Here is a 25219-nt window from a genome sequence, read left to right as displayed (position 1 = left end):
ATATAAATGCCAATAAAGAAATTTGAAAATTAAACACCCCCTCTCTCTCCCCCCCAATAGGGAAGCATGGGAGGGGACCTGGATCGGAGGGTCATTTCTGACCTGAGGCCGGGGAGGCTCGGAGTGGAATTCCGGCCTCTACCCTTTCCACTGTGTTGTCCTCTAGGTGGATACGTGGTGGTGGTGTTGGATCCTGCTCCTGAAGACCAGTTGTTTCCTGAACCATACTGGTTTTGAGGAGAGCAAGACTGCCCGCGAAAGGAGCGACAGAACCGCCCCCTCTGTTAAAAAGGCCTTTGGGTAATCTGGTTTAAGGTTGAGATAGTCTGTTCCTTCTTAGCCGTCTCAAGCGCTTCGTCCACGGCCTTGCCTAACAAGTTGGTCTCCTCAACCGGCTTGTTTATCAAAGCTGCTTGGGTTTCAGGCTTAAAACCAGAGTTCCTCAACCAGGCGTGCCGTTTGAGTAGTGTCCCCTGGGCAAAGGTTCTTCCCTCTGTTTCAGCAGTGTTCAGAGTGTTTTTCAGAAGATCGTGGTTGATTTACTTGCCTTCCTATACAATTGCGAGCAGTTTAACCCGCATTGGTTCTGGGACCTCTTGAAGGCCCTCTTACAACAAATTCCACTGCACATCTGAATAGCTAGCCAACAGAGTGGTGGTGTTGGCTATTCGGGTGGAGAATGCTGCAGCAGTCGTGACCCTCTTTCCCAGTCCATACAACTATTTGCCCCCCTTGTCAGGTGGTACCTCCCCTGCAGACAGGGTGACACCTGCTCTCTTCCTCGTAGTCCTAACTACCAGGGAACCTGGAGTGGCTTGCCCTTTAATGTAAAGGCGGTCGGTAGGAGAAGGGCGAAACATCTACTCTACCCTGGGATTAACCGCCCTGGTTTGGGCTGGAGTTAATAATGAAGGTGCTAGACATCTCTTAAGAGTTCAGTAAGTGAATGGCCTGAGTGGCAGGAGGCTTTTCCTTCAGCATGTCCTCTACAAAGTCTGAATCCTGCACAGCCTCTTGTGTGGGGATTTGAAAATGTTCAGCCGCCTTCTTTAAGATGGCGTTCAATGAAATTTGATCATCTGTAGGTGAGGCCTGACGGGCTGGGGTGGTAGGAGACGAATCCATACACAAGAGCGTCGGGGTCCGGAGTAGGAGATGCCCAAGTTTGATTATCAACTGGATGGCTGTCTTCCCAATTGTCCATGGGATCAGCAGGATCATCCATAGGGTCCCCAAAGGTCTCCTCCTGTATATAGGTATTGATAGGCACCTGGTCATCTGTAAGGTCAAAAACATTAGGATCCTGAGGATCCTCAAAGGTCCTCTGAAACGGTCCTCTGAAACCTAGCCATAGGCGTAAAAGGAAGTTCCTCACGAGGCCTCTCGTGGTGGATTTCGGCACCACTGGGGCCTTAGGTGGTGTCAGAGCCTTCTTCTGAAGTGTCTTGACGGCCGCATGTGATTTGGTGCTAGCGCGCTTACTTTTGGTTTGCACAGATGCATGCGGCTGACGCGGTTGCGGGGGGCGCTGCAGAGCATGAATGAGGATCAGCAGGCATCGCTGAAATATCAGATGTGTCCGTTGGCGCTTTGGAGCGCTGCGACTTAACTGCCAAAGCAGAACCGTGGGTTGTGGGTTTAGTGTGGGAAACGGGTGGGTCCCCGTGATGTATCATCCCCATAGCAGGCCTCACGCCATGCCTATCGGGAACAGACGCTGCGGAACAAGAACTTTCTGCAGTAAGGTCAATGGCCTCAAACTGAGCCTTGGTCATCGCTAATCCCTTAGTCACACTCAGCGGCTGTGGTGGCGGCGGAATTACTTTCTACCTGTGACATACCGTAGACCACCCATCGCTTCAAACGGCACTCCTTAAGAGTCTTAGGCCGTAGGGGTTTACAGGCCACCTCGTTGTGGTCGAGAGGAAGACAATTGTTGCACCGACAATGCTAGTCTTTTAAAGGGTATTTCCCCTTACAGTAAGGCCAAATCTAAATGAAGTCCTGTCCATAGTGCAAGATATAGCTAGCGATGACAAACCCAAGGGAACAAAGATGGGAAAAGGAAAGGCATTCTTGAAGAGTATGACCACCCAGACCCCCCTCCCCATACTGTAAAGGCCGCCCAGAAGGCCCGGCCAAGTGGTCGGCAGAGCCGACTGGATCAACAGCCATCGAAATTCTGTCGCCAGCAGTCTTTGCCAGTGGCACAGGAATAATCAGCCAGGGAAGGACAATAAGAATAAACTATCAAAGGTCGAGAGATATAACAACGCAATTTTTATGAAGCGCTCCAAATTAGGGTGACCAGATAGCTGGGTGGAAAAAAACAATCTGAGGGACCTCGATGCGCGAGGGATTTTGGGTACATTAGGGATAGTGTTACAGGCACGCACATGTCGACATCCAATCTAGGCAGATTAACAAGCATCAGAAAAGCCCTTATCCCTCTGAACCCCCCCCCCCTTTTGCTGCTTGCGCCAATGTTGGGTTGGCGAGCAGTCCGGTTGCCTGTACCTCCGCTCTTGGGAGCCGCAGAACCCTCTGTATGTATGCCCCTTGTCCGAGCGCTGCTGTGACTGGGTGCATGTTTTGGCTGTGGTCTTTGTAAGAATGGATAAAGACTTGGCCGTTTGTGGGCTCTTTTTCTTTTAGCACAGCTCCTTGTCCGTAGTGGAGTGGAAGAAGTCACCCCCTTAGAACAGCAGGTCTAAGAAGAGTTCCTGGACATCCGGGTTGAATTTAGTAGCACATAGCCAGGCTGTTCTCATGTCCGTGGTGATGCAAATGGCCCGGCCAGAGGTGTCAATGTGGGCCACGGTGGACTCCATGATGTCTTGTGCCACCATCTTGGCCTCTGCCAGTCCCGCCCTGAAACGTGATTGGCTCTGTGCCGGAAGCTGTGGGAGGAAATCCACAATTTCCCGCCACAGCCTCTTGTTAACAGCTGCCAGCATGGAATCCGTGTTGGCTTGACGAAGATACAAGGACGCGTCGGAATACAGCTTCTTCCTGTACGCCTCCAAGATCTTCTCCTCCTGCCTAGCAGCGCTGCAGACAAGGAGGCCGAGGACGAGAGGCTTTGAGTATAGTGATGCCACAGTTATCACCGAGGAGTGTGGGCGAGGATGGGCCGATAGCAAGAGTGTATGCCCTCCATCTACCTGTACTTGGCGTCCAGGTGTCAATCAACCAGCTGGACCGAGTAGGGCTTGTGCCAGCCCTTTTTGGCTAAGGCGGCATTCTTCTGTTACGCTCACCTGGACCCCACAAGGGTATCGATCGGACCCGGACAGCTGCGGTCTCCTTCAACGTGATGCGTAGTGCAGAGATGACCGTCTGGACTGGCCCGCCTAGTCTTGTCTGCTGGACCCGAAGAAGTATTTTCCTGCAAGTGGAGACAGGGATTAACCACCTGTGGGTTTTAGTGATGGCCTCCCAACTGTTCTCGCTCTCCCCCACTAATAACCTCCGATATCCCCTTAGTAACCTCACCTTATGTTCGTAAAAGATGAGCTCTCCATCCTGCGTGTCTTGCAGGGGCGCGTAGATACCAGTTACTTCACTGGTTTGAAGGCGTTGGGAGAGTTCCGGTAAGTATTGACTCTGAAGTCCCTGGCGGGATTGGTAAGTATCAAGTTCAAAGAGTTCAATGTGCCCGATGTTCACTCTTGTCCCCTTCCTTAAGTTGCAACTGAGTTCGTGAGAAGGTGGTCTCGTAGCTGCTGCTGGCGTTCAGGTAAGAGTCGGTTACCCAACGCTGTCCGGTAACTATTGCATGCGTTAACGTGTTTTTTTTTCTCCCTCTTTAGAGATGCGGCATATGAAAATGTGGAGAGTTATGGAATAATACCGCCGGTGGTAAATCAGGTAAGTCTATGGTGGTAAGAGGTTGCATTTGTTGATTCCCTTGGCTCACCTTGTTTTTTCTTGTGTCCCCTAGGTGCCGGATTACGGCGAAGAAATGACAGTGCCGGATCGAAAGATGCTGTGAGAACTGTTGAGTATGGCGCCGTGCTGGAGCTGGCGAAGCAACGCGTGCAAGACTGATGTACTTTCCAGGTCCGGAGATGAAATGGTTCCGGAATTACGTGAGGAATTTTAAATAAGTTTGTTTACTAACCTTGTCCTTTTCTTTATTCTAGGAGCTCTGGATTCGAGGCGGGCGTGGCAGACGACTGGATGCTGGCTGCAGGCAAAGTGGCGTCACGCTGCTGAATGCAGAATAACGCGAAGCATGTGCTGCTGTTCGGGTGTGGTTTAAATAGCCTCCAAAGTAGTTCCAGGTAAGAAGTTCCCTAGAGCCACGCCCAAGTAAAAAAATAGTCCCTGTAACAAAATAGTCCCATCCATGCCTCATGTAGGCTTGGACTCTCTTGCAGCATGGTCTGCATCAGGTAAGTAAAGTCTATGAGCCTGCGCCTATGTCGCCATGACTGATTTCTATGTTGAGCCTGGCGCCTAAGGCGCCAGGGCTGAACCCAGACAGCCCCTAGCCGGGGCTGCTGAGGTTTAAACAAATGTCTGGATGCCTGCCCCCGGAGCTGAGGGCCTTGGTCCTGATGCCCGGGGGTAGGCATCATGACACCTTCTGCATTGGGATCCCCATTCTTGCCGTGCGCACTATCGGTTGGGGGGTTGAAGCGGGCGGCAGAGACTCTACAGGGGCCAGGGGTGCCGGTGAAAGGGGTCTGTGGCACCAGAGCCATTGGTGGGAGCACATCCCTGATGGCGTCTGAGGATGACCCCCATCTGAGGAGATTTCATGAGCCCGAGCAACCTTTCAAAGAACCTGTCCTCACAGGCCGGTGGGGTGGTAAGCGATATTGACGGGGTAGCGGGCAGCTGCTGTAGCCATTGCATGCCCTGCTCATATCGATGCAGCAAGAACCTGCCCTGCACAAATGAAGGATAGGCTGTAGGCCACGTACCTGGTTGAAACCAGTCCCACCTTGACACTCGTTCCTCCATCTGCTCCCTTCCATGGTGCGGCATCGGGCAAGCGTCCCTACTGTCTGGCACAGCGGCCATCTTGTCGCGCTGCCTTCCACGTGCCTGCATCGTGTTGCTTGGCTCACTGGGACCAGCCTCGTCCAGGACTCTTGAATGTGGAACAGGAGGCCTATCCTGCTCCTCAGGCCTTTGGTAGGCGCTTTGACCTCGGCGGATACGCTGGTAGAGCTGAGTTTAGGTGCCCCCTCGGACATGTTGCCGGTACTAGGGCGTCCCTCAGCACTGTCACTGGGAGGATCCACAGATCCCTCGGCCTGCCGGCCAGTTGCTGAAGTAGCCTTGGTACTCATGCTGGTATGAGAACCTGAATAGTCCCTCCCACGCTGGCGAGTGCTTGTGAAGGAGTCTCCCTTGCGGTGGTCACTGGAAAAGAGCAGTCCTACCTTGGGCCTGGATCGATGATAGACAAAGTCCTTCAGGTCCTCTGGAGGCGATCTCTGGAAGAGCTCCCTCCACCTGGCTAGTCTTTTCTTCAGGGACCTTGAAGAAAGCGCGTTGCACGTGGTACAAGCTTGCCAGCCGTGGTCTGGACCAAGGCAACGTAAAAAGTGGGTGTGGGGCTCTTTAGATGAAAAGAGCTCATCACAGGATGGACACCTGCTGAACCCTGTAGAAGCCGACATGCGCCAGGGAGGAGCGTGACGCCAGAGGACCAAGTACCTGAATGATAAAAAGACAAAAAGACAGAAGAGACGAAGTATCCGCGCGTGGAATTACATGGCCGAAGCCAAACCCAGGAGCGCTGGTGAATTTGGCCCATTCCGGTCGACGTGGAAAAGGGGACTTTAGAGGCGCACTGGGGTGTGGCCCTGGGAGCATGCGCTGCCCTGACTCCACCCTCCAGCGCCACACCCCAGTGCAGCTCTAAATTTAAAGGGGAAGGTTTTTTCTGGTGAAAAAGGTTCCGTATCCAGTCACTAGGAAAGGGAAACCCATGCAGTATTGAGGAAAGGGGACGGGACGTAAGTGGTAGATTATCTGCAAGATTCTCAACAACGCTAAACACTAGCCCTGGCTTGCTTTAGAATTGGCATAATGTGTGTGATGAATGCTTGCAGTAAGGAAACTAAACTGAAAACCAGCAATAGTGTCAGTTAAGCCATCTGCATGAGCAGGGTGCCAGGGACTATCATACTGAACTGACCAAATCAAAGGACCTACAAGGATTTCATCTGCAGTGACAGGAAGTCAACAAATCTTGCAGCACGGAGACAATGCCTCAAAGAACAATCTTGTCATGCAAGAGCCACTCAAATCCACCCTTACTTGAGAAATATGCTGGAGTGATTGAGCAGGTTTTCCAAGGCAGACAGACGATCTGGCCACTTTCTTCGTTCCTCTACTTTGAAGAAAAGGGTTTTGCATAGCTTCTTAAGATCAGACAGCTTGTCCTTCAATTCCTGGAAATTGGAAAATAGACTTCAGGAAGGGCTTGAAAAACAATTGCAGATAACTTCAGTGCACACCAAAACAGGTTAATGATGTACCGCACAGCTGAGCTTTCTAGCACCATAAAACCTACAAAACCAAATAGCATTTCACTTCCCAAGTCACTTTTCAGTTAAATGCCTTTGTCAAGGTGTTAGGCAGATTTTATTTTTGCAACTTTACCTCTACAGATTTAATGCAACACCCTTTCCATTGGATTGTTTTAAACCCTGTCCTGACTTTTTGGAAGTAAAGTCTTCTAATGTACTCCCCTTGCCTGTGTTCATTCTTATGGGAAAACCGACTGGTCCATGAGACCATCATTACTGAGACAATGCAGTTTATCAGGAGTGAGCTGGTCTGGAAAAAAGCTGGTACCACCGGCTCCAGCATTGTTCCTGGACCAGCTCACTCAGTCTGCCGGTAGGGGCAGTTCAGGCCCCTACCGGCAGAGTAATCACTTAAGCACTGGCAACATTAGCAACTATGCCAGTGCTTCAGTAGTTCCCATCCCATGGAGTCCTATGCAACTCCATGGAATGAGAACTTAACGCTGTTGCCGGCACCCGCAATATCCCGCCAACACCAGGATATTGGGCGCCGATAAAGGCAAGGCAAGTCTGCCAATTACCTGCCAGTTGTACCAGCGGGTTATCGGCAGACTCGTAACGAGGCTCTATGTCTCAGCAAGGTATAAATTAGTTTTCCAAAGTTAATTAGCAGCAATTGCTAAATAAAACAAAAATGATTAGCAATTTTTATATCTTTGTTTTTAAAGGGAGGGGTAGTTAATTGCAATTGCCTAAACAAGGTGCAGTTGCGGCCAACAATGAAATGTGTTACAGCTGTAATCTCTGGGCCTTTTTAACTGTGCAGCGCAGGCACCATCCATTTATCACGTGGATATTCAACATTTAGAAGGCCTCATGCCTGCAGGCTATCAATGGCGGGACAACTGCTAGCATGTGGCTGGGAAGAATATATCTCCAGTCAATCATCAAGCAGGAAAAATATTCCCAGAGACTTGACAGCACACAGCCTGTAGGTATATGCCTACTAAATGCTCTTTGAAGCGCGGGCGGGAGCAAATCACTAGTCCAGGGACGGCATCAGGGCCTTCCAACCTTTTCAGTTCAAAGGGGCCTGAGCCTAAGGGGGTCCCTCAGCAGCGGCCCCCATGTTGGCAATCAGTTATTTTATGACACAGAAACAAACTGCTTATATTCAAATGTGTGCTTTGCAGTGCAGACACAATAAGCTGCTGTTAGATAAGATTTGCACAGAACTAGTATATCTTCCCTTCCTGGTGCAACCCCAGAACTTTGTGCTTTATTAGTGGGATATTTTTCATTAATACCTCAGTGAGTGGGAACCTTTTTCCACACTCACATGATCTTTATAGTGTCTTTTTAAAGTTATTCTCTTTAACAACTTATTGGCAATAAGTGCCTGTTGTTGCTGGGTTGCCCTACGGGCTCCCCTTTTAACTTTATTGTGCCAACCTTGAGTGAACTACAGTTCCCAAGGTTAGAAAGGATCTTTGGATTCCTTTTACATTTAATTCAGTGAAACCAGCACACCCCACCTTATGTGGAGTGCTGGGGCAATAAAATGTATCCCGTTTCACAATAAAACAAAATTCTGTTAGTGACAAGCTTACTTTCAATGGCTGGTGGCAGTTTTAACTTGGTATATCTTTACTGCAGGCTGTGTTCACAGCTGCAGTAAAAATTCCTTTGTGCGATTTTTGTCTTCGGCGGGAGTCCCCTGGACTCCCCGCCCAGGCTCCAGTCTGTGTGAGAGAAGGAAGTCAGGGAGGAGTCCAAAACTCCCCAGTCCTTTGTTTTACTTTAATGGGGACAAATCCCAGTGGGGGGCTGGCTGTCCCGATTCGACAACCAGACCACTCCTTGTAAATTGCGGGGAGAGAATGCAGAGGTTGTGCTGTAATTCCTGAAAATACTGCGAACCTGGAAGCTGAAGATCTGTCAACCACTCAAACTTAAACCGAAGAGGATAACGAAGGAAAAGTGGCAGAAACTATTTCCAGCGACCAGAGAGCCTGCTGTGTAACCGAAGCCTGCTGTAGCCCTTCCTTCCAATCGACCTGGGATTTCTGAAAACGACGACCCCGACCCAGAGCCTGGCAAGTCCCACTAGACTCAAGACCACCTGCATTTTGAGCCATCCCATGCGTTGCTGCGACTATGCGTTGTTGCAATACCCAATACCCTTGGACCTCAAGCCATCGTGCGGTGCACCGTCTGAATTCCGAATCTCGCTGAAACCTCATGGGCATCCTGGTGGATCTCCAGAGACATTAAGCGACTCCAAAAAGTCGCCACACAAGAGTGCTGGACCTTTAAAACGATGAGAATTCAACGCAATTTTCTGTCTTCTGTGCGCCTTGAAAAGGCGCCAAATCCGCAGAACAGCATTCAGCCACAAGGGAAACCTTGCCTAGAGCCGTCTTCCTCGATCCCTGCTGCAAAGTCCCTTCTGAGGTCTTGTTTTCAGTCTCTACGACAAGGAAACCACTGACCGGGTATTTGGCTGCAGACCATGAAGTTCTCCTGCTGCAAAATCTTCAATGCTGAGGTACTGTGTTGGCTTGGATATGTACTTCCCTTAAGCCTGTTAGGATTTCTGTGTAGCATTGTGGTGTTTTCTGTGATTGGGAGGTCCCTCGTCCAGTACACCCCGTACCACTGCCTGAATCCTGCTAGGGTGTATTCTGCGAAGCCCCTGGACCCTCTTCTAACTCAGAAGTACTTACCTGTTTGCCTAGTTTTCCTAAGTAACTGACTTTTGCTACTAAAGAACCTATTCTGACACTGCCCGTTGGCGACTAGTCCTAGTGACCCGCCCACCCTCCCACCCCCTTCTGCCACTGAGAACACTCATGCTCCAAGAATAAGGGAAAGACTGTCTAGTGATTGGGCCTTCTACCTAGAAAAGAAAATAAGTGTTTCAAAGTTACTTACTTGTAAAGAGTTGGTAACTGTAATTATAAGAATGAACTGTTACACAAGTTCGTACTGATATTGAATGTGTGAAGCGCTATTCTTAAGAGTACGGTTAACATATTTTCTTCCTTAGCAACTGTTTTGCCAGTCTAATAGAAAGTAGATGTGAAGGTATTTTACCCTCCTGTGATTAGGTTGTGCCTCTTCACAAAACTAAAGTGTTGGTATCACCAGATTAGTCCTTTGAGGATGAGTCTCACCCAACTAGGTCTTGCTTCCCCTGACTTGCTGCTAGCCTGTCCTTAATAAGGCTGCATTTGGTTGTTGCCTACCTAGAATAACTATTCAGTAAAGTGTAACATTGGGTTTTACTTTCCCCCTCCATTGTGAGGTTAAACTAAGTATGTGGGTTTTACTTACCTTGTGGTAGCTGTGTGGCATCCAAAATAAGTTACAAGAGTTACCGCTTACCTCAATCTGGGGTGCCCCGATTTCAAAATCACCTGTAATTGTATATTACACCTTTTAGGTTTTACTCACCTAGTATAACTGTTATGACAAAAGAAGTTCTAGGTTTTTACTGCACCTAGAATAAGTGTTCCACTATTCAACAAATGTATATTGTCCAGTTGACTGATTAAGTAATTTGTACTGAGAATCATTATACAACTGGAATAAATAGTTCCTGTATGCCCCAATGGCTGCAAGGTATGTACGGCACGTGTCGACCTGTACTCCTGAATGCGCGAGGTGCGCTGAAAAGGAGAGCATGTCGTCAAAATTGCAGGCCAATGGTCAATTACCTTTGAGTCTGCCCGGTGGCAGAACCTAGTCCATTTGCTCTTGTTCTGGGCCCTGGTGGCTTTGCTCCTGGCGCCCTCCAGATCTCCAGATTGGCCTGTGAGAGGCTCAGGTGCCGAAGCGTTACCTGCTCAGGTACCACGCTGTGAGTGCTAGTTTCTTTGGAGCAGGGTTGATGAAGGATGGGGCGGCTGAAAGGGCTTGCCCGTCCATAGGTTGCAGTCCATGGCCACCAAGTTAGGTCCAGGCGGAGAGATGAACGTTGATCATGTCTGTGAGCCCTGCTCCCGATTCCATGAGGCCGCGAAGTGCAGCTGAATCCTCCTCATCCTTAGTTTCGTGTGCAGCGCGGCTAACATAACTGCTGGTAGAAGACCCAGGAGATGTTGGTACCACCATGCATAGGTTACCTCTCTGCTGAGGAAGTGGGCGGTGGCCCTCCTTATGGCCGGGATCTGGTCTTCCGACGGGAAAACCCTCTCGGAGCATGTGTCCCAAATGAGTCCCAGGAATGTCAGTCTGTGTGGGGAGCAGCTGTGACTTCTTGAGGTTGAGCGAGAAGCCCAGGTCGTGTAGTGTGTTCATAAGGGCATAGGACGAGTGGTGAACCGCCTCTGGAGACGTAGCCCTGACGAGCCAGTCATCAAGGTACGGGAAGATGGAGGCCCTGAGCTCCGAGGAGGGCCGCTACAGCGTTCATGAGCCTGGTAAAGACCCGGGGGGCTGAGTTGAGGCCAAACGGAAGGACCTTGTATTGGAAATGGCAGCCCAGGATTCTGAACTGGAAGAAAGAACGATGGGGCTGCCAAATTGGGACGTGCAAGTACTTGTCCTTCAGGTCCCGGGAGCACATCTATTCTCCCTTGTCCAATGTGTCTGCTATAAAAGCTGGCATAACCATCTTGAATTTATGCCGGGGTAAGGAGAGGTTGAGGGTGGAAAGGTACAGCACAACTCTCAGGCCTGCCTGGTTCTTCTGAATGGCGAAAATCCTGGAGTAGAAGCCAAAGCCTTGCTGGAACTTCCTCCACTACCTGGCTCTCTATGAGCGAACGGATCTCAGCCAAAAGAAATGCTGTCCCAAACTGTGGGAGTGGAGGGGAGGGGATTAGTGAGGAGGGAGGAGAGGCTGCGATCGGTAGGCGGTACCCTGTGGATACTACGAAGAGGATCCAGGGGTCTGCGAAATTCTGGTGCCAGAAATGTGCGTGGAGAGCAAGCCTGCCATCCACAGGAGACACATGGACCCGAAGGGGCATGTCATGTCTTTTCCCTCGGAGGCTGAGGAGGGGGACTGGAAAAATCCCTTACCCACCCCACCTGTTTGTGCCGGCACTGGGACGGCTAGCGGTCCAGCTGCCTGGATCTGCGTTCCTGGAAGCCGCGGAACCCTCCATATGTACGACCCTTCTGAGCGCTGCTGAGATTGGGTGTAAAATTTGGGCATGGTCTTTGTAAGAATGGACAATTACTTTGCTGTTAGTGAGCTGTTCTTGTCCAGCTCTTCGTGTCCGTAGAGGAGTGGAAGGCCCCCCCCCCCTCCCCTCCAACGGTAGATCTAGGATGCACTCTTGGACGTCCGGGTTGAATTTCGTCGCCCAGAGCCAGGCCGTGCGCCTCATATCCATGGCAATGCAGATGGCACGGCTGTAACGCTCACCTGATTCCCGCAGAGGCGCCGGTCTTGACTGGGAGAATGCCGTATCTTCAAAGGTGATGTGTAACACACGTTTGGCTCTTTGGGCTGGACCTCTGTGCACTGTATGTCTAACTCGAAGAGTAAGATGTCTGCAGATAGAAAATGTGGGATTAATGAACTCGGGTTATTGGGTGCCTCTCTCCTCTTCCCTTTCTCTCCTCCTGTAGAACCCCAAAGGTTAACACCCTCACCTTAGGTAAGTGAACGCCGAGCTCTCCATCTGCCTCGGGGCAGGGTGCCGTAACCAGTTTCTTCACTGGATAAGGGTGCAGGCCACTTGACCTCAGAGGACTGCTGTCCGTCGTTAACTGCACAAACGGTAAGTTCTGGGCACTTCAAATGTCTTAAAAGTCTTTTCTAATGATATCTCTTGTTTTGCAGGGTTCCGGCGATGGCGGATGGTGGGCTGGAGAGTTTTGGATCGAACCCGCGTGAGGAATAGAAGCGCCTGGAAGCACGTAAGTAAGCGCTTGTAGCCTGCTTCACAATGCGCACTAACTGTCCCTTTTATCTTGCAGGTACAAGTTCGGAGCTTTAGAGAAGCTGAAGGGTGCTGGAATACCCACTGGATTCGGCGTGGGAAGGAGTAATGGCACGTGAGTAATAAAGTTGCCCAATGTCTTTAAACGCACCTTCTTTTGTCTTTCAGATGCGGGATGCAGCGCCGAAGGCCTCCGGAGCGTGCGAAGAGCTGGTAAGCTTTTGTCTTTCAGATGCCGGAATGCAGTGCGAAGACCTCCGGAGCATGCAAAGGTGCCTCTAGCATGGCGGGAAGGACTTCCAAGACTGAGTCCTTGATGATGGCCCCCCCCCCCCCATCTGCGGAGACCTCATGAGGCCGAGGAATTTGTCGAAGAGCACCTCCTCACTGGCCGAAGAGGTGATAGGGGGTACAGACAGGGTAGTGGGGGACTGCTGGAGCCGCTGTGTACCCAGTCCGTATGGACGCATGTGAAAGCTGTCCTGCGCATATGAAGGGTAGACTGTAGGCCACGAACCTGGCTGCTACCAGTCCCACATTGACATTCGTTCTTCGCCTAATTTGGGGAATGGCGTCAGACGGGTGTTCCCAATTGGCGTGGCGGCCATTGTGTTGAGCTGCCTGCCACGTGATGCCCAGCCCGCTGGGTCCGGCCTGGTCCAAGACTCTAGCGTGTGGATCACTGGGCATACCATGCTCCCCGGGTCACGGCCCGGTAGGTGTGACACCCTCAACTCGGGGGTCAGTAGAGCTACGTATAGGCGCCCCCTCGGATGTATTGCCGGTGTTAGGGTGTAGCCTTCTCGGCCATAGTGCCGGTAAAAGGGCAGAGCCCATCGGGTGTAAGCCCGGTACAAGAACCTTCGGGTCCCTCGACACTGCGTCCGGGAGGATCCAAGGACCCCCTCGACCCAAGGGTCAGTAGCTGTAGCAGCCTCGGTGCACGTGCCGGTAGAAGGACCTGGCCGGTCCCTCCCGCGCGGGAGTGTCCCTGGGAAGGAGTCTCCCTTGCGGGGTGCGCTGGAAAATATTGGCCCTACCTTGGACCTGGGATCAAGCCTCACGAAGTTCCCGAGATCCTCTGGAGGAGAATTCTGGAAAAGCTCCCTCCACCTGGCTAGTCTGTTCTTCAGAGCCTTCGAGGACAGCGAGTCAAACACTGAACATGATTGCCAACCGTGGTCTGGGCCAAGGCAACGTAGGCAGAGGACGTGGGGGTCTGAAGTTGGGAAGAGCCTGTTGCAGGATGGACACCTGCTGAACCCTGTAGAAGTCGACATGCGCCAGGGAGGAGCGTGGCGCCTGAGGACCGAGTACCTGAATGATAGGTTAGACAAAAAAGACAGCAGTATCCGCGCGTGGAATTACATGGCCGAAACCAAAACCAGGTGCGCTGGTGAATTCTGTCCGTTCCAGTCAATGCGGAAAAGGGGACTGAGGTGTGGCGCCGGAGGGAGAAGTCAGGCCAGCACATGCTCCCTTAAATGGGAAGAAGGTTTTTTCTGGTGAAAAAATATCCGCCTCCCATACAGTATGAAGGAAAGAGGATGAGACAACATGGAAGATCAGACAAGTCTAATGTTAGGGAGAATTCTCAGAAATGTGCCAATTCCTCTCTACCTTAGAGACCCCAAGCAACTTGCTGGATTTTGAGGACTTGAATTTTTAACCTGGAGAGAGTGGGACCTTTTTCCCCCCACTCATGTATTTTTTAAATGTGATTTGAACGCTGGGTTTCTTTCGGTTGTGAAGTCTGACAAACTCCATAGGCATCTTTTACATTGTGTCACGCAGCACCTTCAGTGCAGTGGCACAGGGAGGTCTTTCAGATTTCCCCTAGGTTTAAATGCCTTCTCTTGGATAAACTACTGTTTCTAAGAGCAGTGAAGTGAAATTGACTTTACTTACACTTTTAACTTTCTAGACCCAGCACACACTATATTACAATAGGGTGCTGAAGGGGTTAACGAGTATCCCCTTTGTCTAGCTTCTCATGTAACCATTTTATGTTACCCTTTCCTTGAACTTGGCATTTCGACACTGCAGCAGGGCTTCACCGGGCAAACCAACGGTCCAGGAGTTGCAGCAGACGTCCTCTTCAAGCTATGCTTCGGTTCCTTCATCCAGTGGTCGACTGCCTTCCAAGCCTAAGGACTCGCCTTTTATTCAGTTCTTTCCAATTCATTCCAGCCTAGCTGTTAATCACCCAGCAGGGTGGCTGTCCTTGCCAGACAGTCAGCCGGCCAATCACCACAGAGTGCATTTGGGCCTCCTAGGAGACTAAGCAGAGTTTCGGGCACCTCCCTCACTTCCTGCCTACCCCTGACACTCTGGAGCCAGAGGCGGGTTTCACTCGTGAATCCCACCAAAGGCAAAATGAACAAAGTAAATTTCAAGAAGGACCTTTCCACAAAGAAATGGTGAAAAAAGACGACGTGGAGCCATTTTGACAAAGATGGCGCCCGCGGTTTCTTTACAGCAGCTGTGAACACAGCCCACGGTAAATGCACACGATGGTAAAACCAAAACACTGCCACCAGCCATTTAATGAGAAAAGGGTAACAAAAAAAGTTACATGAGAAGTTACACAAAGGGGATACAAGGTTACCCCTCCAGCAGTCTATTGTAAGCCAGTGTGTGCTGGGTCTAGAAAGTTACAATGGTAAGTAAAGTCAATTTAATTTTATTAACGCATGTAAAAAGATGATGCCTATGGAGTTTGTCAGACTCCACAACCGAAAGAAGCACAGGTAAAATCCACATTAAAATACGAGATAGGAAAAAAGGGTCTCACTCTAGTCCTCCAAATCCAGCAAAGTTGCTGGGGGTCTCTAAGGTGGAGGGAATTAGCACAATTCTGAGAATTCTCCCTAACAAATCCTCAGTAAAAGAAAAAACGGTTTCACTTTCAAACTGTCTTTCTCCTATAAACCAAACACTGAGCTCTGGGTCATACTGCCCCCAGCCAATGACTGCCCTCTCCCCAAGCCCCTCCAACAGCCATCTTCAGATGGGGTAAGCAGGTAAAGTGGCAGTATGACCAAGAAGAGCCACAGAGGGGCAGGCAGGAGGGTTTTCATGTGAATCCATGCCAGACCCATGCTGGAGAAGACATGCATTACTTACCGTAATAGCATTTCTGATGATTGTATCTGCTTAGATTCACATGCTGTGCATATGGTCCGACATCCAGTGGTAACCGCGGAGTATTGCATCTTGTCTTTCGGGGACCGAAAGGGGAACGTCAGCATAGGCGTGTCTGCAACACTATCCCTATCGTGACATGTGTAGTACCGAAAACCCCTCGCACGCCGAGGTCCCTCCGATTGTATTTTCTCTGCCATGAGGGAACCCAAGGCTCTAGTGAGTGAGTAGTCGAACAGAAAAGGCACGGTCCCAAATTTTTTTGTTAACGGGGGAGAAATTCTCAAACGGAACCCAGTAATAGGGAAAACAGAGAGTACCACAAGGCACAGAGAATTAATTACCCCTTACTACTCTAACTCCAGAGATGACAGAAATCAGAATACTATAGTCACATAAGTTTACAACAGACACACAAAGATCACTATCATACGAGCGTGGAGAACTAGAGAGAAGAAAAACTTTCACCCAAAGAAAATGTTCACAGATACTTTAATTCATATAGATATAAAAAGACAGAGTCTATTCCTACACCAATGTATCAAGAAGATACCAAACACTTAAAAAAGACATAAAATACATCGATACAAATATAAATGTGTCAAACAATGACCCTATTTTTAGAAAGAATTCATAAGCTATATTGTCACTCATTAGACATTAGCTGAGGTATAAATTGTCAACATGTTTCGGCCCATACAGAAATCAGACATTTCCTCAAATGTCTATTTCGAGATAGATATTGTGGCCATCTTCAGGACATATGATTTCTTCACACTTGGTCTTTTATGTGATGTAGATGGGACATCATAGATTTGTTGACTCTAGAGAGAGTGTATTTCATTCGATGATACACATGCATCCGTATTGTATATAAAATTAGTCCACGCCACTGTGGATTATACACTGACTTCACTGGCAAGGCTCACCTTGTCCTTCTCTTCATTGAGGTCCGCGCAGGCACGGTTATTTAGGGGGCGCAGTAATGGAACGGCTGTTCACACATAAGACGCTCATGCAGGCGTGTCTCAGGTTCCCGGATCAAATGTATCCAGAGTACGAGGCAAAGATTGCGTTGTATTCGTATGAGGCCGCTCGTCAGGGTTGCTTCGTTTACAGGCTTATGAATTCTTTCTAAAAATAGGGTCATTGTTTGACACATTTATATTTGTATCGATGTATTTTATGTCTTTTTTAAGTGTTTGGTATCTTCTTGATACATTGGTGTAGGAATAGACTCTGTCTTTTTATATCTATATGAATTAAAGTATCTGTGAACATTTTCTTTGGGTGAAAGTTTTTCTTCTCTCTAGTTCTCCACGCTCGTATGATAGTGATCTTTGTGTGTCTGTTGTAAACTTATGTGACTATAGTATTCTGATTTCTGTCATCTCTGGAGTTAGAGTAGTAAGGGGTAATTAATTCTCTGTGCCTTGTGGTACTCTCTGTTTTCTCTAGTGAGTGAGTACATAAAGAGTGAAAGTAGTAAGACGTCTATGTTCCTTCCACCCAGAGCGGGGAGGTAGGGAGGGCGCATGTGAATCTAAGCAGATACAATCATCAGAAATGCTATTACGGTAAGTAATGCATGTCTTCTGATGCTTGTTAATCTGCTTAGAATCACATGCTGTACATAAACTAGCGAGCAGTACCTGGAGTTGGAGGTGGGTCGTGAGAAGGAACAGTAGAGAAAAGATGTCTTAGTACTGCTTGTCCCACCTGAGAATCAGACCTAGAATGAGTGTCTAGGCAATAGTGTTTTGTAAAGGTGTGTACAGAACTCCAGGTTGCCGCTTTGCAAATGGACTCGAGAGGAACATTTGCAATGAATGCTATAGATGCCCCAGTCCCTAGAGTAGAGTGTGCTCTAGGCTTGAAGGGCAGTGCTCTCTTAGCAAGAGTGTAACAGTGTGATGCATGTGACAATCCACCTTGAGATAGCTGATTTAGAGACAGGATCTCCTTCTCTACCAGCTGCCACTGAAATGTGGTTTCGTTTTTTCCAGGTAAAACATGACTGCCCTGCACACGTCTAGTGTGTGAAGGCTTCTTTCAGCCATGTTAGTAGGGTTCTGGAAGAAAGTGGGTAGTTCGATTGACTGGTTCACATGGAACTTCAAAATGAATTTGGGCGCAAACCTGGGATGTGTGCACAGAATTACCTTATCTTTGTGGACTGTAACAAAGGGGTCTAAAACAGAAAGAGCCTGTAGTTCGCTAACCCTTCTGATAGAAGTGATAGCCACTAAGAAGGCTGTCGTATAAGTCAGGTCTTTCAGACTTGCTTTATGCATAGGCTCGAAGCTCTTAACCCCTTCCATAAAGGCTTTAATTACTGGTATTTTCCACCATGATACTTTTTTTTGTGGTGTGGTGTAGGCTGACAGAGCAGCCAGATGAACCTTTAGGGAATTGAAGACTAACCCAGAGTCCAACAGGTGGGTTAGATACAACACAATGTGTGAGGGTGAGCAATCGATGGGATTGACGCCCTTGGAATTGCACCAGATGACAAAAGGTTTCCATTTGCTGGCATTGCAATAACGTGTATTAGGTTTTCTCGCTTCCCCGAGTTTGTCCATGCATCTCTGAGGGAGTTGCAGGTATCCAAACTATGATCTCAGGAGCCAGGCTGCCAAGTTCAGCGTTTGTGGGCATGGGTGTAGGTCGCCCCCCCTGTCCTGAGACAACATGTTGTACGGGCAGGGCAGCGGGACATTTCCATCAGGTGAGCGAACCAGGGTTTGCAGGCCCACATGGGGGCCCACCAGTATCATGGTAACTGGTTCCTGGTGCATTTGTGCACTATCTTGTTGAGAAGGGGAGTCGGGGGGGGGGGGGGGGGATTTGGGGAGTGTAGACAAATCTCCCCGACCAAGTTATCCAGAGACCATTCCCCTTGGATCGGTTCTGGGGGTACCTGGAGGCATAGTTTCTGCATTCGGCGTTCTCCTGAGTAGAGAACAGGTCGATCTCTGGGAAACCCCATTCTGTGAGGACGTTGGACACAATGTCTTCGTGCAGTCGCCATTCGTATTCTTCTGGCAGAAGAAAATCTCTGCTGAGTATGTCTGCCAGAAGATTGAGTTCCCCTGGAACATGTTGGGACAACAAAACATCTTGAGCACATATTCGAATGTTTTGGGACAGCTTGGATAGCCCTGGAGAGGGAGTGCCCCCCTGTTTGTTCAGGTAATACATTGCTGTAGTGCTGTCGATTAGGATCAGCACTGTCTTCCCTTGCAGTTGCACCTGAAAGGCTTTCAATGCTTTGAACACCGTTAATAGCTCCAGTAAGTTTATATAGTTGGATGCTACTTGAGGGGACCACACTCCGTGGGCTGTCTGCTGAAGCAGGTGAGCTCCCCACCCCGTGAGCGATGCGTCTGTCGTGAGAGTGGCTTCCACTGCAGGGGTGGTGAAGGTCTTCCCCTTAAAGATGTTTTCTCTTGACCACCACTGCAGAGAGAACGAGGGCTGGCGAGACAACCAAAAGATCTTCTCATTGTCCGCTGGCCTGACTCTTGCATGGGACGCATGCGCAGCCACGCGTGGGCAACCAAGTATATACATGACGCCATCATTCCTAGCAAACGCATGGCCTTGCGTATCGTCACCTCCCGACTGGCTACATATTGAGGAATCCGAGAGAGCATGTTCTGAACCCTCTAGCTGGAGGGGAAGACAAGGCCATCTTTCGTCTGAATTAGCACTCCCAGAAATTGTTTTACTTGGCTGGGGACTAAGCTGGATTTCTTTTTGTTGATTGAAAAACCCAGGCTGAAGAGGAGATCTACTGTTTTTTGGGTGTTCGAAAAACAAGCGTTGAACGAGTCCCCCATAATGAGCCAGTCGTCGAGGTAAGGGTAAACTGGGACCGATAGTCTGCGCAGGTGTGCTGCTGCCACTGCCAGGACTTTGGTAAATGCCCTTGGCGCCGAGGCGATGCCGAAGGGGAGTACCTTGAATTGGTAGAGTTTGTCCTGGATCATGAACCTTCTATATGTTCTGTGCGCTGGCAACATCGAAATTTGAAGGTATGGATCTTTCATGTCCAATGTTGCCATGAAGTCCCCCTGTTTCAGCAATGGGATAACCTCCTGCAGTGTTACCATGCAAAACATCTGGGGTTTTATAAACTTGTTCGCTGGGCGCTGATTTAGAACAGGACGCATGGCGAGATCCTTTTTGGGTACAAGTACGTACACTGAATAAATACCCTCGTTTACCTGAAGAATAGGGACGGCTTCTATGGCGTCCTTTCCCAGCAGTGCTTCCACCTCTTGGATCAGGATCTCCAGATGGTCTGGTGAAAGGCGCCGTGAGCGCGGATGTCTGAACTGTGGAGGTCGGGCGAATTCCACGCAGTAACCGTGGGTGACCATCTTTAAGACCCATTGGTCGGAAGTTATCCCCTCCCATGCCTTGAGGAAAGATGTTAATCGCCCCCGACCGGGGAGACATGGGAGGGGACCTGGACTTGGTCATTTCTGACCAGAGGCTGTGGCTCCTCTGGGATTGAGGCCTCTGCCTCTACATTTGTCGCGTTTGACCCCTAGAGGGGTAGTAAGTAGGGCTTCCAGAGGTTTCATTCGTGTTGAAGTTACCCGAGCCATAGTTCTGACCAGCACAGGCTTGCCCTCGAAAGGACCGCCGAAAATTATTACCCCTCTGGGAAGAGGGTTTCTGTGTAATTTGGTGCAAAGACCTTATAGTATCATGCTCCTTCTTGGCCATCTCCAACGCTTCATCCACTGCTTTCCCGAAGAGGTTAGTCTCCTCAATGGGTTTATTAATGAGGGAGGCCTGAGTCTCAGGTCTAAAGCCTGATGTATGCAGCCATGCACGTCTTTTCAGAAGAGTACCTTGTGCAAGAGACTTGCTTGCTGTTTCTGCAGTGTCCAGGGTGTTCTTCGCCATACTCTGGTTAACCATTCTTCCCTCCGAAACAAGGGCGAGAAGCTTTGTTCTGGCGCGTTCAGGAACCTCCTGGGGGCCTTCTTGGAGTAAGTTCCATTGGGCATCAGCATAGCTTGCTAATAACGTAGTATTAGCAACCCAAATGGTGTATGCAGCTGCTGATGTGAGACGTTTGCCCAGGGCATATAACCTTTTAGACTCCTTGTCTGGTGGGGATTCTCCCGTGGCAAGGGGTACCCCTGCCCTCTTTCGGGTAGTAGTCAATACCAGTGAGTCTGGGATGGCGTGCCCTTTGATATACAGAGGGTCGGTAGGAGAAGGCTGAAATAATTGTGACTCTCGGGTTCACTGCCCGTGTCTGAGCAGGTGTCACCAATGAGGGAGCTACCAGTCACAACAGTTAATGAGTGGGATGGATTGACTCGCCAGAGGCTTTTCCTTAATATCCTCCACGAAATCCTGCTCAGGTAACGCCTCTTGAGTGGTAATTTTGAAGTACTCTGCCGCTTTTTTCAACATTGAGTTGAAAGCTATTTGGTCATCCACAGGGGAGGCCCGGCGAGCTGGGGTGGATGGAGGAGAGTCGAGGCACAAAATATCAGAGTCCTGATCTTGCTGTGTCCAAGGGTCTTGACCTTGCTGCTGGGTTTCCTCCCAGTTGTCCGTCATATCCTGTTGATCTTCCTCATAGTTTAAGAAGCTTCTTCATTATAGAAGAGTCTATAAGTATCCATATGGATCGATCACGTCTTCTTGTTGGAAAACCTGAGAGTGATCTACTTTAACTTGGGGGTTAGGGTCTACCAGAGCCCTTTTCGGGGGCGGATGATCAGAAGAACCAATAATCCGCTCCAGCCGATCCATACAACCCTCAAATTTTTCTGTAGTCCATTTAGAGGACCCAAACGGGCCAACACGATGAGAAGCAACATTCTCCACACTGTGGCGTTGACGGGAACCTCCAAGGGTGTCGGAGAGAGGCTCTTGACTATCTATGTAAGCCTCATCGGGAACCCAATCCGCCGAAAACTTTTCTGCGGATTGGCCCATAACCTTAGGCGGAACTGGGAGTAAGGCCCACCGCCGCTGCGATTCTTCCGATGCTACTTTGGATAGTCGCCGATTCGTCGCGAGACAAAGGCTCTGATGATTTGTCGGCAGTAGAAATCCCATCCGGGACCCCAGGAGGTTTAGCGGTCGGGTTTCCGGGTAGAGGCCTAGCTGTAGTTTTCGGGCATACTGAGGCCTTGGATATCGTCGAAGCGTCGGGCTCTCGACTTTCGACGCGTGTAGGTTTTGGAGTAGCACCCTTGGTTTGTTTTGATTGCTCAGTCGCAATATGCTGCTGCAAATTCGGGGAAGGCTTTGGATCAGAGCGATCCGAGGGAACCAGCGAAGATTTTGGCAGCCCCATTGGCGCTTTCGCCTTTTTCGACGAAGGCGTCGAAATTGGCGTAGGGGTTGTGCGCTTAGTGCGATGCACTTGTATGCCCCTGTCGCCGGGTGTGGTCCCTGTAGCAAGACCAGAGTCGAGCCTGGAAGGGTCGGGGACAGGCATGGCAGACGTAGAATTGCCTGCCTCAAGGTCTATAATATCCAGGTTAGACGTTTGGTCATCCGAAGTACCCCCGTCACTTTCGGCTGGTGTGGCGGTGGGGGGGTAGTGGGGGGGGGGGGGTTTATGGGAAGGTAGTGCTCCACGCATGACATACCGTACGCGGGCCATTGCTTTACACGGCGCTCTTTAAGGGTCTTGGGGCGAAGGAGTTTGCACGCCGTTTCTCGTCGTGCTCTAGGGGGAGACAGGCTTTACACGTCCTGTGTTAGTCCTTCCAAGGATATCTGACCTTACACTTAGGGCAGAATCTAAAAGGAGTCCTTTCCATAGCAAAAGGGAAGGATGACCAGCCCGAAAGGGAAAAGGGGAGAAAGGAGGAAAGACATACTAAACAATATGGCCACCCTGACCCCACTCTTCCTACTGTATAGGTCGTCGGCCAGAGGGTCCGACCACGTGGACAGTCCGGCCGCCGGAACTTAGGCGCCAAAATCCACAGCCGTAGACTATTCCCCCGTAGTCTTCGAAGATGTTATTGGCGAAGTGACTTAACTGGGAATAAACCGACAATTCGGTAAAGATAAACAATGTCTCTAGTAAGCACTCCGCTATAGGGCGACCAGTTATCTGGGCAGAAAAAAACAATCTGAGGGACCTCGGTGAGTGAGGGATTTTGGGTACTACACATGTCACGATAGGGATAGTGTTACGGACACGCCTATGCCGCCGTCCCCTTTCGGTCCCCCGAAAGACATGAAGCAATACTCTGCGGTTACCACTGGATGTAGGACCATATGCACAGCATGTGATTCTAAGCAGATTAACAAGCATCAAAACAATAGTTACAGGAAAGTAACTTGCTGCTTCTCCAGCATGGGGTCTGGCATGGATTCACATGCTCATGAATAAAGAATACATAGCAGTACAATCAACACAACCATGGGAGGTGGCAAGGCTCAATAGATGCAATTACTCTTACATCTCGAAGAGGGTCACCTTCAAGCAAAAAGGTTGCGTAGCACAGCTTGGCCGACCCTTGCATCCTCGATGGAATCCCTGCCGACACAGTAGAAGCTTGAAGGATATACGGACCTCCACCTAGCAGCCCTGCAGATGTCCAGCAGGGGCACACCAGACAGGAACAGTCGTTGCAGCAATCGCTCTGGTAGAATGGGCTCCGACGGCCGGGCAGTGGTCGGTTCACCAACCGATGACAGTGTGTGAAGCAGCCGATGAAGCACCTTGTGACGGATGCCCTGGACAAGACCTTCCCATGGATCACAGGAGAAAAGTCCACGAACAGTTGAGACGTCTTCCGAAAACTCTTCATGTGTGACACGTAGTACTTCAGAGCACAAGCAACGTCCAGAGTGCAAGGCCCATTCAGGCAGCGACAAAGGTTTCGGAAAGAACACCGGCAACACCACAGGCTCGTGGAGATGGAATTCTGATGGACCTTTGGCATGAAAGAGGGGTGTGTTCGTAGCACCACCCTTGTTTCGTGAAAAGTCAGACATGGCTGTTTACAGGACAGGGCCTGGATCTCCTGCACCCTCCCGGCAGAGGTGATGGCCATGACAAAAACAGGTTTCCATGAGAGGGTCCTGATGCATAGGCTCAAAGGGGGGGTCAGCACCACGTTAAGTTCCTACACCGGGGAGGCACCTTCATCGGCGGTAAAGATCGAAACAGTCCTTTGAGAAACTCCTGTGATGGAGACGGTGTGACCACAGACTATCCTCCTGGAGACCTGGTGTAGCAGGAGATCGCTGCCAGACGCACCTTGGAGGCGTGCGCTAACCCCACCTTGGTCAAGGACAACAAGTACGGAAGAATCTGTGGGGGCGTGACCCTCAAAGGGCTGATCTATTGCAACCCGCACCACGTAGCGAAATGCTTCCACTTGTGAACATAACACTGCAGCTCTGGCCTTGGTAAGGATCTCCCTGCAGTCCGCTGGCAACTCGTATTCTCCAAACTTTAGTGCTGCAGGAGATAATCCCTCAGGTTCAGCGACCCTGGGTCGTGCTGCAGGATTGCGCCTCCTCTGGTGAGCAGATGCGCAACCACTGGCAGTTTGACCGGAGGAAACACTAACAGGCTGAGAAGGTCTGGGTACCAAATCTGCCCCGGTCATGCCGGGGACACAAGGATCATCCTGCAACACAGTGAGTCGATTGATGCCTTGCAGCAGAGGAAAAGCTTACAGGAACAGGCCGCCCCACGGGAGGAGGAACGCGTCCCCCATGCTCCTTGGCTTCTGGAACCTGCTGGCAAATTTCTGGCATTTGGAGTTCCCCACCGTCGCAAACAGATTGATCTGGGGTCTGTCCCACTTGATGAAGATGCTGTCCACCTGGTTCTGCCGAAGTTCCCACTCGTGGCAGGAGCGCAACTCCTGCTGAGGGAGTCAGCAATGGTGTTCTTGACTTCCGCCAGGTGAAAGGGTACAACACCATCTCCTGGTCGACGGCACAGTGCCACAAGTTCTGCGTCTCTCTGGAGAGCGTTGGGGACAGAGTGCTTTCTGATGTAGAACATAGTGGTGGAGTTGTCCGTGAAGATCCTCACCACCTTGCCCTTCAGGGACGGAAGGAATGACTCGAGGGCCTAGAACACTGCCTGCAGCGGCAGGATATTGATGTGGTGATCTTTCTCCTTCAGCAGCCACATGCCTCTGGCATGCAGACGTCCGGTGTGGGCTTTACAGCCTTCCACGGAAGAGACTGTGGTGACTGTTTCCTGGTAAGGGGGGGGGGGTTTGAAACCCTGTGCCCCGGGTGATGTTGGAGTGTATGCCCCACCATCTTATCACTCAATGGAACTCCTCGTCGAGGGGATCTTGTCTGAGAAGCTTCCTGACACTTGTATCCAGCGGTGCCTGCGGTCTGCCTTGGGGGGGGTAGCGTTGACCACCGCCACCAAAAGCCTTGCAGTGGCCTCTGTACGCCTCTTGGGTCGTGGACTGGGAGCGTTGCTGGTACGAGGAGCTTTCACCAAAACCTTTAGTCAATCTGGCTGACTTTCTGCTGGAAGCGCGAAAGGAAGAGCGGTGCTGCTGGAGAGTGCCCAGGGCAAGGGCCGTCGCTGTGTCCGTCTTGATGGACGGCAAGGATTTGTCAACGGCCTTCCTAAAGAGGTGGTCTATGTCAAAGGGCATATCCAGCACCCTCATCTGGACCTCCTGGCCAAAATTGGTGGCCTTCAGC

The 25219-nt window shown here is 50.2% G+C and overlaps 1 protein-coding gene across 2 annotated transcripts in view; it reads right to left on the bottom strand.

Annotated features, from left to right (window-relative positions):
* HYOU1 (hypoxia up-regulated 1) overlaps positions 1-25219 on the bottom strand; it is a 485286-nt gene that overhangs the window by 53549 nt on the left and 406518 nt on the right. For both annotated transcript variants that reach the window (XM_069614392.1, XM_069614393.1), the window contains exon 21: positions 6280-6413. In XM_069614392.1, the coding sequence (XP_069470493.1) occupies positions 6280-6413 (134 nt within the window). The remainder of the gene's footprint in view (positions 1-6279; positions 6414-25219) is intronic.

The sequence above is a fragment of the Ambystoma mexicanum genome, chromosome 9, assembly GCF_040938575.1.
Source record: "Ambystoma mexicanum isolate Mex_15411 chromosome 9, UKY_AmexF1_1, whole genome shotgun sequence".
Taxonomy (NCBI): Eukaryota; Metazoa; Chordata; class Amphibia; order Caudata; family Ambystomatidae; genus Ambystoma; species Ambystoma mexicanum.
Note: the sequence above shows the minus strand (reverse complement) of the source record. Positions and strands in the feature narration are given on the sequence as shown.